This window comes from Kryptolebias marmoratus, linkage group LG18, assembly GCF_001649575.2.
Source record: "Kryptolebias marmoratus isolate JLee-2015 linkage group LG18, ASM164957v2, whole genome shotgun sequence".
Lineage (NCBI taxonomy): Eukaryota > Metazoa > Chordata > Actinopteri > Cyprinodontiformes > Rivulidae > Kryptolebias > Kryptolebias marmoratus.
The window spans coordinates 15,238,738-15,258,246 of record NC_051447.1 but is presented as its reverse complement, the minus strand read 5'-3'; the positions used below and the strand labels follow the sequence as shown (position 1 = coordinate 15,258,246).

General features: G+C 42.1%; 1 protein-coding gene across 1 annotated transcript in view; it reads right to left on the bottom strand.

Annotated features, from left to right (window-relative positions):
* The window catches only part of dock4b (dedicator of cytokinesis 4b), a gene marked incomplete in the record, with an annotated part of 144,040 nt that extends 125,638 nt beyond the window's left edge, over window positions 1–18,402 (bottom strand). Inside the window, 1 exon segment of the mRNA XM_025007753.2 lies at window positions 18,188–18,402. Coding sequence (XP_024863521.1) covers window positions 18,188–18,224 — 37 coding nt within the window.
* Between the last annotated feature and the right edge of the window lie 1,107 nt (window positions 18,403–19,509).

Sequence of the window (19,509 nt, the reverse complement as noted above, 5' to 3'; positions counted from 1 at the left end):
TTGGTGTTGTAAAAATACACCAAACATAGATAGAATCTTGACTTTTTACCAAATGAGGTCTTAAACTAGTGGTAAATCAGTTTCTTTTCTCTTAAGTATTTTGGTCACCTCACAAGGCATTCACTGTCAGGAACCGTCGAAGCTAATGGACTCCCCGTATCTGCTTTCATCTTCATCCAGAGTCGACATAAACAGGAGAAAATCAGCTATTAGGAGGAATGGCTGCTAGCTGCAGCAACGACCTTTGAACCACACCGTTGTGCAAAGTACTTAACTGCAAAATGTGTGAATGTATGACCTTATGTTTGTGTGTGCATGTGGTCAAACATTCCTGCGAGGCTGATGGGGTTCAGCTGTCGAGACTATTTTTCTGGGCGACGCATGCCACCGGTGGATCAAGGAGGATTACTCCTGAGGTTGTGGGACTTTGGACTTGAATAGATGAAGGAAAACGTGGGGGGGGACTGCAGAGGGGGGCTGTGGCTGTCGAAGCAAATCGCACAAAAAAAACAACAAATCAAAACAAGACAAAAACCCCAGTCAAAAGCTCGCACTGATTGAGAGCCACACAAGGGAAGGAGTTAGAGATGCTCCCCTTTCAAACCATCTCACATTGCAAAAATAATTAACCAATACTCAGCTGTCACACACAAGAATCCCCCTGTGCCTACTTTAATTTTTTACTTTGACTTCAGGAGCCGCTTTGCACTTTGCTTTAATCTTGTCCATTAACGCAACCACAATAGCGTGAACAACGAGGCTACTTCCCAAACGGAGGAGAATCCCAACCCTCCTCCATGTCCTCGAGAATAAATGAGAGGAAGAAGGGTGCCGTGGCAAAGTCAGAGGCAACAGAAAGACTAGAGCCAGGCACGAGAGCAAAAGGCTGTCAAACTGATGCTGGCGCTCAGCTAATTTGCTCGTGCTTTGGTCCACACAGACAAAATCAATAGCGTAGAGTAAGAAAGTTAGAGGGGGCGATAGTGGGGAGAAAAAAATGTCCCAGTTTCCTGATTTAGGTCAACGGCAGTCGTGCGCATCCTCCAAAGCTGTCTGTAATTAAACAGAACTAGTTAAAAAGTTGGCAGGGGCCCTAAACTTGAAGGGAGAAGAGGGAGGGATGGAGCCGCAGTGATTAATTTCATCTTTAGTTTACTCCTCCCACAGTTACAAATGAACATCATTATACAAACTAGAAAGGTAGCCTCATTTGCGAGCCCGTTCAATGCGTGACCCCTCCCTGAGCGGATGGGCTGGATGGGAGGAAGGGGAGAATACAGATTCTAACGAGCTTCAAAGAGAGACGCTTCAGCGCCGAGGAGCAGGCAGAGACGCATGAACACGGCGCTCTGGCAGCTCAGCGCTGAGGAGAAACTCCACGTAGACTGACAACTGACAGCCCATCAGCCGTCACGTTCTCTGATTCTCTCCGGTTATCAGCATCCCTCTGCTTTTTGTTGGTATTTATCCCACCCTTCGCATTCTTCTTACTTGCTTACTTGCGCAGCATCTGGCGCAGCCTGTACCCATGGCGTTAGGTTTGTTGTCCTTAAACAAAGCCAACACATGAAGAAAACTGGCGCAAATTTCCTCAGTGATATTAAAATGTATACAGGTCCAAAGCTAGCCCATAAACTGTGGAATCATAACACAGCTCACAAATACAGCCAGTGTGAAGAGCTAAAACAAAGTTACCAATCTAAACTGTAATATTCTGAGCACACATATTAAAAATAAGAACTAGAAGTTACACTTGAATCATCTGAAATGAAATGGCAAGCTTTAAAAGATCAATTTATGAGCCGTCTAATTATTTAGGTTGATATTTTTGTCTCTTTTTTTAAAAAAAATCCTAAGCATTGGTCACACCTGATGAAAATAATAAAAAAGGCACATCTGTGGTTAGCATAGTGTTGTTACATATGACACAACATCCTGCAAATAGGCTTCCTGCAAAAGGCGAGCTGAGGGTGGGGGCAATTCCCAGCAGAGGTTAGTTTTCAGTGCAACACCTACAGGCCCAAAGGGAAGTTGACCAAACTAGTAAGCTAACTTAAACAAAAAAAAAAAAAAACATTCACAGCCTTGTCTATGTATTTAAATGAACAGAAAGTGGGAGGGGACAGAATACGACTGTCTTTAACTGCACCAAGCTGACAAGCATCAGTCAGGTTAGTGATGACAACACTGAGCCAACAGTTGTCTCTCAGCTGGTATGAGTATCTTAGGTATTAAACTGTTTCTGCTCTAATGTCATTGATCAAATATCAGTTTAACGTGATAGTTGTTTCATGACTAGTAGAAATGCTGCTAGCAAAAACTATACAAAGGAAAAATGTCCAAAGCCTTATTTTATTTGTTCAATTTGGAATCTGCCACACCCATCAGATGAGGTAAATTGTATAAATAAGATCAAATAGCACATGTCCTCTTCAAATTCAAGCAGTCCCCTGTTTGTGGTGTCATTAGTTTTTGGCCAAACACTTATAAGAGTTAAGAGCCATACAACAAATGAAGTCTACTTTATGCTGTTCAGAGTTGAGCACATCATAGCACTCAATGGCAACAGATAAGGAGCGTCTAGTTTGAGATTTCAAATGCAGTTTTTATAGTAGTGATGATTGACTAGCGTTCTATTTGCTCAGCCAATCAATGTATGGACCAATCACATCCGATTATGTGACTCAAGATTCCCTTTAGAGCCAAGAAAACACCTGTTGTTTTCCTTCTTAAACATTAAGAGCGCCTCCTTTGGGTTACATGGCTGAAAGAGTTAACACAAACTTTCCTCCTGTTGGTTTTACTGGTTAGGACCAAAGGTCATCTCAGACTCTTGTTAAAATGCAACAAAATAATGCAAGACCATATCATCTGAACACAACTCTATTTAAGGGATGTAAACAATAATAATAAACTGGTGCACGAATGGCTCCATGCTAAAGTGAAAATGTGCAGCATCTAACATGTTGTATTAAACCTACTATATTTCCTACACAAAAGAGGTTCAATTTATCAGCTGCTTTTGTTTAGACCAGGGGTGTCATACCCAGTGATGCAGGGGGACCAAAATTAAAAATTTGGTCCTAGCCAAGGGCCAATCACGATCAATATTTATTAAAAATTACATAAATTAACCTTGGTTTTAGATGTATTATGTCAAATCATTCATATAGAAATATCAATGAGCTTTTCCCAGTTACAGATTATACAGAATTTAGAGCAGACAAACTTTAATGAACACAGACAAATAGATCAAACTTCAAAAAGCACGTCATTAGCAGTCATTTCTTACGCCTCACTCAGCCTTTAAATGAATTTTTTAACATTTAAACAGATTTTTTTTAAAAAGCCATCAACAAAAACCTGATCACACAGAAATTAAAACTATATATTGTTGGCTTCTAAGCCACTGTCAAGAGAAAACTTCAGTTTTTTTAAGCAAAATAAGAATCAGAGACTCGATCTGTCCCAGACTGGAGGGCCGGATGAAACGTTACAGAGGGCCAGATGTGGCCCGCGGGCCTTAAGTTTGACATGTGTGGTTTAGACCTAACAAACGACTAAGATGAATGGGGAATGCAAATCTCACCAACGACAAATGACTGTGTACAGAGGGTTCTAAAGACCAAAATAGGGATGCAGTTTTTTCCTGCGTGTATGTAATGGTAGCCTGTATAAAATCACGATGACTGATTCTTAAAATACAGATACAAGTGTGTTTGTACATGTTTCTGTGTAACTCTGTTTACTACCACAGCTATATTCCAACAAAGCCCAGACACAGACAGCCACTCAGACTGTATTCCTAGGTGGTGACAGAAAGGTTACATGTGCATTAGAACGGTCTGTGCAAAGCGGATTATTGCTGCAGTCCAGATGAGGGTCTGGGGGGGGGTGGGAGCTTATGGGTGACGCATCACCACTGATGATGTCTGGAAACATTCCCCTACAAATCAATGGCACGGTGCGGGCCTGTTCAATCACCACCATTACCACACTGACCTCTGAACTCAGAGGAGGGATCCAGCTGCGGTCGGTCGCAACACGTCACATCTTTCTACCTGTAGATGTGATCGAAAGCCTTCTGAAGCTGCATCAGCAGCTGCCCTGTAATGTATGTCACAGACATGTGCGGCGAAACATGCTCCATTTGTGCGACGGTATTTTTAGCATTCCCATAGTCATTATGTCAGCACGGCACAGCAGAGCACCCAGACCGGTCAGAGCGAAGTGAGAGGAAGGTAGGATGAAAGATGATGCTTCGTTCCTTTTAAACTCGCGCATCTGCTCAGGGATGCGAGTCGCTCACATGGCTGGAAGCAGTGTGCTTCAATTAATTGAATTTTAAAGTTGATGGGACGACAAAACGCACCCTCTGTTGTAGGTGTGCGGCAGCGAGCTCCCGGGGTGCCGAACGAGCAACGTCAAAGAGGTGTGGGTTCGAGTTTCAAAGGAACAAGCCATAACTCACAGATGTTAGGCTATCTAAGTAAAGAAACAACATGAAAGCATCATTCAAAAAGCTCAAAGAGATGCCAAGACTGGAAGATAATACTGGGCTTTTTGTTTGACCATCAAGGAGAAAATTAGCCTCCTGACAGGTCATTAGGTTGTTAATAAATAGCTAGGTGATACATGATCCAGAAAGAGATTTTCGTCATTGATCCCTTTCACAATAGAGATTGCTCTATAGGAAGTATTTAGCGCCTTACTGTGATTCTATTTTTAAAATTCAAACATCCTCGAGAATGAAACAAACACCCCCAAACCCAAACCGGAGCTTTCCGAGTGACAGGATGTTTGAATTTCAAAACTGATGCTGCACTTCGTCGCTTATCGTTTAAAGCCAAACAAAGTGTGCGCGCCGAGCCACCGGGAAGGGAAGTTCCGATCGGGTCACAGCTTGCGCTCATGTTGCGAACATTTCCACTACATGTGCAAACAATGACTCCGGCCTCCTGTCAACTCCTCTGATGTGCCGAACCAGCTGCCTTGAGGTGTCTATCCGCCGTCATCGCCCAGCCCCGGCGCTCTTAGCCCATGCACAAAGGCTTCGCAGCGGGTGGGTGGTGGTGGTGGTGGGAGGGTTCCCTTCACATTTCCCCTCTCGCGCCCACACAAAGGGGATCCATTTCAGCCACTTTTAGCTCCGCCACTTTCCGCTTATAGTTCCTTGTGCTCCCTTCCCCTGAGGGCGCAACTGGTGGAGGGAGGAAAACAGAGGCACCAGGTGGATGTTTGGAAAGAGGTTATGGGCTTGTGGCGAACAAGGGGAGGTTTAAGCCAGTCGCACCAATGCCGGATGTCTGTCTTGGTAAGCTTGTCAGGAAGCACAGAAACTGATATGGGTCCCTGGAGGGGGGCCTGCAGACTGGTTTAGGCCTGTTTCGGAATTAAATAAAGTAAGAAACATTGAGTTGTGGGCCATTTTTAATGGAAAGTAAGGGGTAATGATTATTTGATTTCTTCTTCTATTCGGCTGGATTTACTCACTAATCTCAAGATCAACAAAAAGGATAAGAAAAAGAGGACAAGGGAAGACGCAAACAAGGTACTTTACGACCTGGTAATTAGTGAGCTTTAGATGTACTTGCTGGTAGATTATCGTGCCATTGAACCGAGCAAGGTTAGCAAACGACCCCTGTTTCCAAGTAGCCGTACCAGCCTGAGCCAATCAGATTCACAAAGCACACTGCTGCATCAGCTGGCTCATCTGCTTCACAGTAAAAGATGGATTAAGTGTTCATTTTCTCTCCAAAATGCAACATTATGCCTTTTTTGGTACAGATGTAGAATTCAAGCTGTGTCCCATTTTCTTACCTCCTGCACAAGAGTCAGTAAAAGTAAAAAAAGTCAAACATTTATGTTATCCTAAAACGTCTACTCTATTCGTCTGACCTTCTCTTGGTTGGTTAATTGGCAGTTGAGGACATGTTTGATAACATCAGTATCTCTTGTTATGTGTCTGCATTCATTAGCAAAATATCTCATGAATCAGTGGTCAGATTTTCATAAAACTTACTGGATCATTCATTGGATATACATCTCAATCCAATTCGAGATGGAAGCCGCTGCTAAAAAAATGTTTAAAACACAAAAATCGTTATAAATGACTTAATTTTACAGATATTCAGCTAAATATTGGTTTGGTAGTAGCTGAGACTCATCCCTAATGTATACTACAAGCACTAATGGATCATGCAATTTTTTCTCTATGTAGGCATGCATTTGTGGCAGGTGATATGCATTCCTTCAAAGAATGTTGTTTAAGGTTGATTTTCAGGAGGAAGTTTCTAAAAAAAACTAGTCTGAAAATTTAAGAGGTTAAACCTCAGAAGGAAAACCCAGCTTTCTGAATCAATAAGAGACCCAGACGAATCAAATCAGCCCCACAATGCACTGCAACTTTTGGTGTTGCTGGATGAATGCTGAAAAGGGCCGGTCTGATTGACAGCGGGAGGCGGGAAATGACCAAATCCTTTTCACTCCAGACAAAAAGCTTCAAACAATCCACCAACTCTGACTTTTTTCATGCTATTAGTTTTTATTACCTCGAGGAAACGTTCAACTAAAAACTTGTGTGGTTCGAAGGCTTTCCTCTTAACCGAATAAACATTCTGAAAAGCAGAACACCCTGAAGAACGCTGAGGAGAAAGGATGCAAGAAGTGAACTGGGTCGCATTTGGAGGTTTAGTCAACCTGATGAATTAAACAGAGCCTCTGAGGCTATGACACACTACAACCACAACAAAATTCATTTAGGAATCTATCAGAAGCCTCCAAAAGGGGTGAAAACCTGGCAGTTTTGAAGCTACTGGAATTGGGAGGGGTTTTTATTTTTTATTTTATTTTAAGTAAATCTCATTTCAAGCTCTTGATCTATTAGCCACATAAACCTTAGCAAAACAAAAAAACGCCTCTATTTAAACTATATTCTCTCTAGAATTAAGCGGTTAAGCAAACTCGCATTTAAAAAGAGAGAGAGAAAAAAACAAAAACAAATCAATTGCAATCAGCTCGCACAGATGAGTCTCTTCAACTGGCAGAGAGAAGGCGTCGACTTGAAAGCGAGCAATGAAATGGCCTTTGGAAAGTGAACCTGACATCAAACTGGCTTTTCTGTCTGGGCAGCGGGAGGAAATGAGGGGGAGGTTGACAGAGAAGTGGTGAGGAGGGCAGGCAGAGAGCCAGCGCGTCACATGCAGCAGGTTGACTCGCAGGGGCGAGCCAGGCCATCATCGCAACGGCTCGGCGAGAGCAGGAAGCAGAACGCTCGCACGCGCAAACCTCAAAAAGGGGGGGGGACGGAGAGCAAATGTGGAGGGCGTTTATATACAGATTTAACTGCGGCCGAGGTAATCGAGCAGGTAATAAGACAGCGACCGGTGGCCAAGGTTGGACAGAAATCAGCCAAGCAGCAGCTGATCCGCCCAGCGTGATGGAGAAGGGAAAACCGCTCAATCTCAGAGAGGACAGATCCAAATCGATCAATGTCACAGCCACAACTCCTGAGCCCACTGTCGATACACACTAATATGACATACCAGTGGTGTGCAAGGAACTCTGCCTGTTATAGAGATTTTTACGGTCAATTCTGGGACTCAAGGATGCTCAGATATTATTATATGTCCACCGAACAGAGGCATCAATACCTACAAGGTAATTGTCTAAACAAAGAAGAGAGCGCAATAAAGTTTACACCTTTCTTCTTTTGATGGACAGATATAATCAAAAAACAAAGTTGTTCCAAAAGCTTTATATTCCAAGAAGTAAACTCAGATGAAACAGGTACCAAGGACATGACAGACTTGATGGGGGTGAAATCAAAGTCATGCAAACATGAAAATTCCATCTGTCTACCTGCAAAGCATTCTAGTAAAACATAAGGTGATGACGTCCTAACTTCTGTCAAAAAAAATAGGCAATTTGTCAAGCTTCACTGTGGGCTCACAAAGACAAATGAACTTTAGAGCGGTTGATTCCCCCCACCCCCTCAAGTATTTAAGTTTCAACTCAAAATGCATGCACTGTTCGTTTCGTGTCATCTTCCTGAGTGGGTTTGTCTGTTCGAAGGTTTGAGATCCTGGACTGTCTGATTTTCATTACAGTAATCTATCCCCATCCCAGAAAACACATGAGAATTTGGAGCAAACTTGACCGCAGCTGGATTTTGTTTCATCAATAAAAACTATGCATGGCGTTGACATGACACATATAAAATAGAATTCCACCTCTTCTGAGCCACTTGAAGTCCAGAGCATAGCCACGGCTCAGCGGTACTCCTAGAGCACCGCCACAGACGTCTAATTTCTAGCAATTTGTCAAATCATCAACTAAATTCAATAGTATTCCTTGAAGGAATGCATCACCAGCCTGCTTGGATGTCGAGGCTTTCAACAAAAAATGTTGATCTGCTCTCAGTTACTACCACAACAAGTTGAAGCTCAATACCTGTAAAAATGACTGAGTTCAAGCCTTTTTTTTTTTTTTTTTTTTTTTTTTTGCGGGGGGGGGGGGGGGGGGTCATCTAAGGTTGATGAACTGTGGCAGCAATTTCCAAAAATTTCACATCACTACTGCTTGTATTCCAGTCCCTCAGTGTCAAAACCTGCACTTCAGACACCAAGTACCCACCACTTTTAACATTTATAGTTTAATTTACCTTCTTAGCTAGGCTTAAGGACCAAAATTACTGCTGTAGTTTGGGTTAAACTCCCACCCGTAACAATTTAGCGCATGTAAGATGGCAAACCTCTCTGCGTTGTGATTCTTCTTTGAACTGAGGACCACAAAGATGGCCGAAGAAATGACACCAGAAGCAAACGCTGCATTGTTGTTTGATAGCGGCAGTGAGTTGAGCTAATGCTAACATAACGTGTATTTAAGAACAGCTGTAATTCTAGCTTAGCCGGTATGCTAGCATAGGCAGTTTATTACAAATACTGAAAGGTAAAACTTATTTTAAAGTAAATCAGGGCCAGTTTCTTACTTACGAAATGGGCAATCATGTAATTGTCTCAGCCTCTGTGTGAATGTGTGCATTCATTTATCTGTCTGTTAGCCAAATATTTTACTGGGCAGACTTTAAAGAAACTCTTAGAAACTAATCACTAGATGTACAACTGCAACCGAGTTATTTTTTGAGTCAGCCGGATTCAAGATGGACGCCACTGAAAACAGCTGTAAAAAAACAGCTGTAGCTCAGTCAATTTTACAGGTTCTCAGCTGAAATTTGGTGCCGTAGTAGCTAACGGTCCCCTCCAAAATATCCTCTGAGCACTAACAGATTGTCTGACATCTTACAATGTCATGTAAGATTATTTTTTAATAATGTTATTTTCAAGATTTGACCAAAATGGCCATAACTCTGTCACTATTCAGCACAGACAGATGATTTTAGTTTAAATCGTCGGCATGAGAGGTGATTTACAGCATACAAAGGTATTTACATACCTGTTAGGAAACTCAACCACCCATGAACAGTTCAATTTGTTGATCAGGAGTCTAAGCATACACTTCATTAATAAATCTGACTGCTCAGGTGATGTATGACCTATTAGCATGAATCTAATTGGAAAAACTAATTGATCCGGATCAAACTGAGCTAAAGGTTTTCCTATGTTTTTTTTTTAATTTTCATGACAAAGAAATCACTCGTTTTTTTATTGAAACTCCAACAACAATAAAAACAGCAATTTCCACAGAATCCAAAATCTCATTTTTCACAAAGACAGAACACGTTCCGATTGGAGCTGATGTGAAGCCGAGCACAACAAACAGACGTGGAACATCGTTTTTATCTACAGCTCTACTCCAAATCCAGAGGGCCGTCTGTAGTGTTTTATCATCTTCAGACTTCCAGTCCACTGAGGCTGCTGTAAACACACACACACACACACAGGAGAACCACATGTGAACAACACACACACACACACACTATCTGGGGATATCTGGGACAGGTGAGTATGGATTGAGAGAAGATAAGGGGGAGAAAAAGATGCATGTGGAAGAGAGATAAAGGTGAGAAAAGATTGCAGCGCAGACAGAGGTGAGAAGGCTACTGAAACAAGGAGGGGGTGGGGGGCGGTATACAGACAAAAAAAGAATGAGTGAGCAATAGTGGAAAGAAAAGAAGCAGAAAATAAAATAAGGGTCATCACAGTGTGACCTGCAGGCTCTGAAAACAGCTCACCCTACAAGAATTAGCAGAAAAACGTCAACCAGAAGAAAACCACTAACCACAAAAGGGGAAAGCAAAGATGTTTCTATTTATTAAGGCACCGTGAGGCGAAGCTGAAAGAGCGAGATAAAGAGACAAACGCAAGCAGTAAATCTGGCCATCGCTCGCTGAACGGCCAGCCAAGGTCGAGGCGTCACCAGATTTCCGTCCCCTTCCTGTCTGCCTCACTCATCAGCACTAATCCCGACGTTAGCGCGACTGATGGCTCCTAAGGGCGTCTGATGTGACCCGAAGTGAACAGTGAGGCTTTTAACAGGGATTGAGCACTTTTTAGGTGCACTTTAAGGCGAAAATCTTGTTCGGTGTGTGGGGGGTTTTAGCACATTTAACATTCAAGAATTAACGTCATGTTCATGAATGTATCATCAAACCACGCTGCCCAGAACATCTATAAATACAGAAAACAAACATCATATATATAAATGTTACAATAGGTTGTTGTGGTAGAACATTTCCAGGAAATAGACATGCCTTTTTAGGCACTAGTAGTATTTGCAAATGATTGTCTCACACAGCTGACCCAAAACTTTGGTTTAGACCAATTTACTGTTCAGCAATTTTCCCGAGAAATTTCTGCAAAAACTTGATCCCAATCATCTTCCAGTGTTCTACCACAAATCAGTTCTCCATCACTAACTAAAGAACAGATGCACTGATAGTAACCAAAGCTAGGTGACACAGAAACAGAACGGGCCATCAAAACAAGACAGGAAGTAAGGACAGGAAAAACCGGCTCACAGAAACAAATAGCTACAACCCATCCATCCATAAGTTTTCTTTACCAGCTCTTCCGTGCAGAGCTGCAGGGAGCTGACGCCTTTCTCCAGTGGTCATCGGACCTCTAGCTGCAACCCAGAAAACAACGACCACCAAAAGCGAGATTACCCTTAACTCCAGACTTATTATCAGTACAAAAACTTGAACAAAAATACAACAACGTTAGATAACTGAGAAACATCAGAACAATGGAAATCCAGCCAAAGCTCCATAAAAACCCAACAAAAACAAACTTAGGAACCATTTCCGATAACACTTTGTCGTTAAAACACTTCTAATTTCTCCATCACTTTAAATCACACTAAAATAGACTCCAAGGAAATTTTAAAACAGTTTAATAAGCTTTAGCTGTTGTCAGATTGCATATCAACGACATAAATAAGTCTGTGTTGAATCTACATTACTGATATTTGTAGTCAAATGGTGGTAAAATGTCACGGTCATAGTTCTTCTACCTTTGAACATATAACTGGTGCATGATAGGGCTACAGTATGTATCCAACCACTTATTAGATTCTGCTGGTCTACAGTAAGGCAAAGGACCAAAATAATTAAAAACAAACAAACAGGTGTGATCAATCTTCTCAGGATATCAAAATTCTAAACATATCCAAGTTTAGACTTGTCTTCAACAACAAAAAAAAACAGAAAGGAAGAATGACGAGAAAGGATCAAAGATTTGACCTACAGAAGTTAAATCACCCGCTTTAATGCTCAAATTAAAGTGCCACATAAAGAAAATTGACATTGACCAAGAAATAAATTACAGGGAAGATCAAAACATGGGACTGAAGCGAAGCAATCTGTATGCATCGGCGTTGCACATCCCCCACTGTGACCGTGTGTATGAGGGTGTTAGAAGTCAGTTCTACATTTGAGAATTAGAATAAATGAAGACTAAGAAAACCACCATTGATAGCTCATTTTATTAAATAATAATCTTGTTTTTTTTAATTAAGCCTCGACTTTTTATGAGCTATCAATAATCCATTAATGGTGTAAGATTTAAATGCAACAGATCATTGCTACTCCTTTTTCTCGGTGTGTTAATAACGAAATGAGCACACTGGTTTTAGTAACCTGAGAGTGGGTCGAGGTAGCTGTCGGCTAAAATGAGGTTTAAGCAAAAAAATGGAAGCTTTGAGGTCACTTTGATCCTCTGGGTCGCACAAATCAATGACCACTTCCTTTACGGTCAATATATGCAGGCCCAGCTCGCAGCGCCGTGCCGCAGATAACTGCCGATTCAAGTCCAGTCATCTGCCACGAACGAGCAACGAAGACAAGAGCTTCTTTATTCATAAACAGCTCTTCTCAGCTGTCAATCAACGTGATTGCCACTGGCAGACGCCCTTCATTTATGAAAACGGCATGCCAGTTATTTTTCCCTTAGCCCACACAAACAAGGAAAAAAAAAAAAAACACAAGCATGTAGCGCACTCCTCCGTTGCCTCCACCGATCAGTTAAACAGTTGAATTCTTAATAGGGAATATCCCATTAACCTCTCTCACGTGGGAATCGTGGATCTGTACTGAGGAAGAAGAACTGAAGTGATAGTCTTCATTAGGCGTGCCAGAAACAGAAAACCAGATTTCATAACCGTTTGGCTCGTGTTTTCTAATAAAAATGAAGAAATCTCACAACTAATTTCAGGCTTAACATTCATTAAATGAAAGCACAACACGTGCCGAGTTTTAGGATGATCCTACGTTGAGAAAAGAGCCGTCGCCACTTTGGTCGAATATTGAAAATAACGTTCTCCAAAACACGGCGAGATGTCACAGGTCAGAAGATGTGTTGTGAATAAAACAGAGCTACTACAATGTTGAATATCTGTGAAACTGACAGTTGTAGCCATTTTTGTGTTGGCTAATATCAATTAGTTGACGTGACAACCTGAAAAGATTAAAATATAGGTTCGGGCTTCATTTTTTAAATTTTTTTACATTTTACCAACCGCGTAATGACTGGATTAGTATAGAAAATACTCCACATGTTAATTTCAATTGAAAGCAGTTGTTAGTTCAAGCCAAGTGCACCTGGGAGAAGGATATTAGCCGTTAACAGACAGACAAGCAAATTGGACCGATAACTCACGTCAAGCCAAATTGAAATAATAGCCATTAAAATCACCATATGCATTCTAGTTAGCTGGTAATCACTCAGCCGTTCGTGAAGGAGCATCATCTCCCGACAGCGAGCGCTGCCACTGCAGAGGAAACACAGGGAACACCCCCCCACCCACCCCCAGCTGCCTGTCTCAACATTACACATGGATGTGGACAGGCAATTATAGTGTGTTGGTTTGTAAGTGTCACCCAAGCCAATGGAATTCACACGAGCATCTCTCGGCATGTGCAGCAAAAAGGAAATATGAAAGGACATATTTTTATTCCCACAAAGCAGAGCTGAGATCACACAGCTGTCGCCGATCCTTAGGCTGAGCGCGGCTGAACAGAAACGGGCAGCTGATTTTGCAGCTCGTGTGTTTTTCCTTCACGAGCGAGGACTTCGTGATAAATAGAGCATGATTTAATTGAATGATAAACGAACACAGCGGGGGCATTTCTCCACATCCTGTTCCACCTTTGTGCTGCGATGCCCGTTGTTGTCATGGTCCATGAGCGTCCGGGACAGATTCGTCCCTGAAGTTGGGAGCGTGCGCACACACAGAGGAGAACAGGTTTATCTCTGCAGATGGAGATGGCAATTACAAGCTGGTAGGCTTCACCTCGCCACGCCTCCTTCACCCACCATCCCCCCCCGTACATCGCCCTGGGGCTTGCTGCATTAAGAAATCATGGGTATAATGGTGGAATGGGCCTCAGGGTGCCTCTTCCAAAACAACCTGCTAATCCCCTGTGGAGAGGGGGATAACGAAAGTGTGCATGTGTGTGTGTCTGTGTGTGTGGGGGGGGGGTGTAAGGACAAGGCAGTCACCCCGACAATGAGTCCACCCCTGACACGTGCCGGCACCTTCAACCACCAATCACCTCCCACGGCACCCCATCAACCATACGGCAACATCCTCCCAAGGGAGGGACCAGTGATGTCATCCGTGGGAGAGCAGGAAAGCTCCCCCCCCCACCCCACCCCGTCTCAACGTCCATCCTCCATCTCAGCAAGGCCTCAGTCAGGAGCGTTCTATCCCAGCGCCGCTCCATTCTGCCTTTCCCCGACGCCGCCAGGCTGCTTTCTCCACGCACCTCGGAGGAAGGAACGCTGCTGCGTATCAGATCCGCTGGCGGAAGAAATTGAACTTTCGCGCAAACAGGTCCGACGCAGCTCGTTAAAACGGTTTAATTACTTGTCTAAATTATGATGAGCAATGACATGCTTGATTGGTCGTATCAAAGGGCCTTAATGAGGAAAAAAAAAAAAGTCTTCTCTTTCTAACGTGACACAGTTCAGCCTTGAGTCTTTTGTGTAGCCGGGGAAAGAGTCAAAGCGTGTTTGTCTTCTGTGACAGATCGCTCTTTATGTACCCATGAACATGTTTGGCTATGTTTGTCATCAGAGATTTAACTCTATATCATAACGGCTGCCTCTTTCAATTCATTTCAACTATAAACTCATCCCGGTTTACTGGCCATGTAAACATATTTGCACCAATATACTTTTATGCATGCAATACTCTCCCTTTCGAATAAATCTAAAGGTCTCTGCATCACAACCCCTAACACGTCAATTTAGGAGTCAGCCAGTAACATTATCTCATTAATCTTCAAACCTTCTTGTTTTAGCTTATTAACAAGTAATCACTCGACTGGTGAGCTAATGGGCGCCATGGTATCAACTCAATGAGAGTCCATTCATATTTTATGAATGGCGGGGGCTCCCGTCGTCCATGGGGCCTTATTTTAATCGCGAGGCGAATCAACATCAAACGCTGCAACCTTCCAATTAGACAGAAAGGCGTTCTGAGCTCATCCCAGTCTACCACGAGATCAAAACATTCCTGCAAGGATCCAAGGTATTCCAAGGCCTTTTTTTTTTTTTTTTTTTTTTTTAAATAGCCGACCTCTCTGTCAAAAGATGACAAAATGTTTGCTGAAAGCATCACAAGGAGATCACAGCCACATTTAAAGTGGCAAATGCAAGAACTTGCCTTTATCAATGTTTAGATCTTCCAAAATATGCGTGAAGGAACCAACAATCCTTTTGGTTGAAAGTAAAACCCAGATGCTAACTCTGTGAGATTGCGATTTAGTCCAGGATGTTTTGTTTTTTTCTGGTAGGTAAGTTAAAGAGAGCTGTAGAAAGGCACCAGCTGTTCCAAGTAGGGATCAATAGGCACAGCTTTGGACGAGGCTGTCACAAGGATGTTGTCTTGTGCCAAAAAGGCAAACAATTTGTAGACCAGCTAATCTGATTTTCTGCTTTGTAATGCCCCTGACCCTTTCGATACACATGCTTAAAACCACAAACAATGAAGTCGTCAAATCCCTCGGCCACTGAAAGCAGTTTGAGCTCGGATTTAAGGTGGAAGTCCACCTAATCAGAAGTGTAGTTTGTTGTTTTGAAAACATTTCCTTAACAAAAAAATGTGATTAAACAAGCCCGATGTTTAGTATTACAACCAGAAACCCTACAATATTCCTAAAGCATGCAATAGCTTATCTTGACTGTTTATTCGTTGGATCAGAGAGTGTGAATAAATCTTTTTCAGGTGCTGAAAGAACAAAAACACATCAATCTGGCTGACCCCCACACTCCCAATTAATAGATGTGCTGTAGCCAAAGTATTGAGCTTGCTGTAATCATAACTAACAAGCCTGTGCCACCAAATATCTTCTCATTGTGCCTTTAATGTATGTGAATGAGTGTGTGTGTTACCAGTATTTCACAACAGGAAAACAACCTTGTTCCTGCCTCAAAAAAAAAAACACAACGAAGTGAAGTGTACCTCCGCCAACACACGTCTAATAGAATAAATCAAAGCCAATTAAAAGAGTCTTAATGTTGTTATTGTGCAAAAAAAAGAAAAACTTAAGCCAATTAAGTTGGCACCCTTAAGCAGTCTGGGGGACAATGGCAAGTATTTAGCTTTCGAAAAGAAATGTTGTCCCATTTATCCAGCCGAGCAAGCTCTGACAGCGGGGTTTGGTTTAAGTCGCTCAGTGGATTAATTTGGTTTGCTTCTATTAAATAACGGAGGCGACGGGCTCCGGAGGACGGCGTCCCGCGCGTAGCACGCTCGCCGTCTGCGAAGTGAATTCGGTCAGATAAGTTCAGCGTTTGCACAGAATTGGGGAAGGGAAACAAGCCGACGCCGGGGGAAAAGTTTTTTTTGCAAAGCAGTCAACTGACCTGTGGTTCAGATTAGGTCTTAGCGAGATTCTACTTCAGTGGTCTCCCGTTGACGCTCGATAGCTGCTCAGGGTTTGGTGCAAAGCTTGAGCGGCTACAAAAGGTTGTGTTTTGAGTCCACGGTTCTCCCTTTAAGTCGAGTATGGATGCACTGGATGAATCAGGACCTCCTGACTGCATCCTTAGGTGATCTAAGATGTAGGGTTAGACGTCATGGATAGGTGACACGGGTTAAGATATGGGATCAGGGGACAAGGAGAACATCATCTTACCCTTAAACTAATATCCCAGTGGATTAAACCATCAGCATTAGAGGGTAGCCAAGGTGGGACCAAAGTGGTGGTCAAGGCAAGTATAAAGCAGGGCGAAGGTTAGAGGTCAAACAATGAGTTTTTCTATGACTGATGCCAATTTTGGCTAATACACAACGCTGATTGTCTTTTCATTTTTGGTCAAATCATTGCTTAACCTAACTAATCGTGTATTTAACAACCCTTAGAAGAACTTCAACATTTAGAAATAACATACAGGGGATAACTGTTGCTTAAATAATAAAGAAAATAATAATAATTAGGGGCTTCAGTAGGATAATTCTAGATAAAGATGTTGCATTCTTATTTTCTTTCTTGGTAACCGGTTAAGTATGCACAGGTATGGCCGATCGATTGGTCTATTTCTGGACAAAGTTGGAACAAATGGGGTCAAAGCAGGTACAGAGTAATTCGAAGAGACCCCGTCACAGATGGCTTCTTTTTGTACCCGCGTATCTGTGAACGCTCAGTGACCCGAGGCTGCGAAAGCCCAACGTGGCGAAAGTACAAATGAGAGCGAACGGGCAGGCCAGTGGCTAGTTTCTGGTTCAGGTAACTGTTGTTAGACAGCATCTTGGAAATTTTATACATACACCAAGTAAAAATACCTAACTGTAGGGGCTTTATCAGATCACAGTTTTATTGGTTGAAAGAGGTGTGTAAACAGATCTTTTCCTAAAAGGGCTAACAACGATTGGCTCGTTTTCCAGCGAGGCTGTGGAGGCATGTAGGGGCCACAGCATCACACATGGAGCCCATCTCTCTGGGGAATGTTATTAGGAGACACTTACGCCCCCCTCCTCCTCATCTCATCTCATTGAGCCCCTGGTTTTTTCTGGGTAAAGACAAGCAAAGAGGAAATCCCTACACCGGGACAGAATCCGGGTGGTTTTTGTTTTCCTCTCTTGGCCTGTGTTGCTGTTGCTGGAGCTTGTTTTTGTCTCACTTGATGTGTTTGGAGTCCCAGACTGTCTGGAACAATGCCCTGGAAGGATGCAGACATTTCCTAGGACCTGCGAGCAATCTCACGCTAAAGATACAGCAAGGGGGGGAATCAACACATCTTTTTGTTTTATTTATTTATTTTTGGATTTTTTATTTTTTTTTGCCCCCCGATATAATTTTATGTGGTAGATTTGGCATCTGTTTGGCCAAAAAAAAACACGCACTGAGAACAAAAAGAGGAGCGAAAACAGGTTGTGAACCAGACTGTATCTGTAGTTTCTACCGCGACAATTCAAAAAATAAAAAAATAAAAAAATAAATTGCGGCTTTGGCAACAAATGAATCAGAGGCGGTCGGTGTGACGATCTGATAATTAAAATCTCGCAGCTCTTATCGTCACCTCGCATTGAAAGGAGCCCTGTTATACAAACCTGAGAAGAAAAAAAAACAATCCCACACTGTAACAGTTCTCTACTGGAAACCATTCATCACGGACCCAGTCCCCCACCATCCTAACACACGTCCTTCCAGCTGCGAGCAGAGGACAGCACTTCCACCAGAAGAAAACAAAAATAAAAACCAGGGGAAATATAAAAAACTTACCGACGCCGTATTTCTCGTGTTCTGTAGGTATCCACATGTTTACGGTACGAGCGGTCGGGATAGCAGCGAAATGTCGGCTCTGAGCTCCGAGTAACGCATTCTACTGCTGTGTTTTCCTGCGGTGTGTAGTAGGAGTCATTGTTTAGGTTACAGGAGGAGAAAGCGCCGCTGCCGCCGCCGCCGCCGCCGCCGCTGCTCGTAGTGGTACGGAGACGTGCTGCCTTCAGGAACTGTAGGAAACGTGGCAACCAACGCAGCCGGCGCGCTTCCCGAACCCTGGTTACAAAAATAAAATACTAATAATAATTTTAAAAAACTGATGCATTTATGATAAAACAAACTGGGACGAATTTAAATCGATGCAGTTTGTTTCGAACCACTTTTGAGCGTTAACTTTTAGTTTTGTAAAAAAAAATTCCGACTTTATTCGGTAAAATGAAATGTCACTCAAAACCCTATAATCAAGTAAGAGGTTAAAAAAACTACTTATATGGAAAATATCTCATATAAGTTGCATTGTTTATTCTTTATCACCTTGTATATAAGTATTACTACACTCAGACGTGCACAAATTTGAGTTTGCTATAATAACTCATGTCTCAACCAGGTGATTTTCCTGCTTTCTTCAAATAAAGCACCCAATATTCACAGCTGTGTCAACATATCCCATCATCTCATAATTCTGTTTAAGATCAGAAGTACTTTGCAGAAGTCTATTTTGTTCCAAATGAAGGAAAAAGGACTATGAATGTATTTCAAACCTTTTCTTTTGGGCTTTTTCAGTCACCAGTTGGGCAAAAATGTGTCATTTTACAGTTTATAAATAGTTTTAGGAAGACATGACGAGTGAAGAAGCTGCAGATCTAAAATGAAAAAAGGAAACTGTCTCTAACAATGGAAGCCTACTCTTGCAACAATTTCCTAAAATATGTTTTTAAAAAAAATCAGTTGAACCCAAGAAAGAAACTGGAGTTTTCTTGAAAATGGAAGAACATACAGACAGATTTAAGGTCATTTTCTAAGTTTTTTTTTGGTATGTGTTGACAAAGCACTGGCTCATCCCTTGAGTTAGATACGTTTTTACGCTTTAATATTTGAAAAGTCAGCGGTAAATAGTTTACAAAACAAAAACTCCCATCTTCTGAAAACTATCAGTTGGAAAGAAACAAGTGAATATAAATAAAAAAGGAGCCTTAGTCCAAAGAAAAACCTTTTAGAAGTTTGCTATATTACCCCATAGATATTGGTTATATTTTTACACAAAAAGCCCAAAAGTTAACATTATGGTAATGGGGCAATGCTTTTTGAATGTTTTTTTGGAA